We start from the raw sequence: 407 nt of genomic DNA on the forward strand, positions 1-407 counted from the left end.
ACTGGTCCAGAACCTGCTTCACGATGTTGTATCCGGCGGGGAGAGACCTGAATATCTGCGGGAGGGAAGACAGGCAGGGGGGGCAACGGGGGTGAAACGGAGTAACCGGCTTTCCCAAATCTGCGGGGGGTTTACAGACTCCCCCTGCCCGACCCAAACGTGGTGCCAGAGCGGAGAAAAGCCTCGGCTACACCCCGATTTCTGAGGGGAAGGAACCCACCTCGTTGGAAGAGAGCGGCTGGGTGTAGGGCGCGCTGGAGGACGTGGTGACTTCGCTCATCCGCAGCATCGTCCGCACTATTTCGCTGCTGGTCTGGTTTTGGGGAGGGAAGGAAACTGCCCTTGGTGGGGGAGAGCCTCCATCCCGAGCTCCTCCCGTGGCAGCAACCAAACGTGGGCCACCCCCC

The 407-nt window shown here is 62.2% G+C and overlaps 1 protein-coding gene across 1 annotated transcript in view; it reads right to left on the reverse strand.

The window, feature by feature from the left end:
* POLR3C (RNA polymerase III subunit C) overlaps positions 1 to 407 on the reverse strand; it is a 4,747-nt gene that overhangs the window by 1,947 nt on the left and 2,393 nt on the right. The window contains exons 5-6 of the mRNA XM_035902121.1: positions 221 to 386; positions 3 to 55 (exon numbers count right to left, since the gene is read on the reverse strand). Of these exons, the coding sequence (XP_035758014.1) occupies positions 3 to 55; positions 221 to 386 (219 nt within the window). The remainder of the gene's footprint in view (positions 1 to 2; positions 56 to 220; positions 387 to 407) is intronic.

The sequence above is a fragment of the Egretta garzetta genome, unplaced genomic scaffold (genome assembly GCF_000687185.1).
Source record: "Egretta garzetta isolate BGI_Z169 unplaced genomic scaffold, ASM68718v1 scaffold359, whole genome shotgun sequence".
In the NCBI taxonomy this organism is placed as follows: Eukaryota; Metazoa; Chordata; class Aves; order Pelecaniformes; family Ardeidae; genus Egretta; species Egretta garzetta.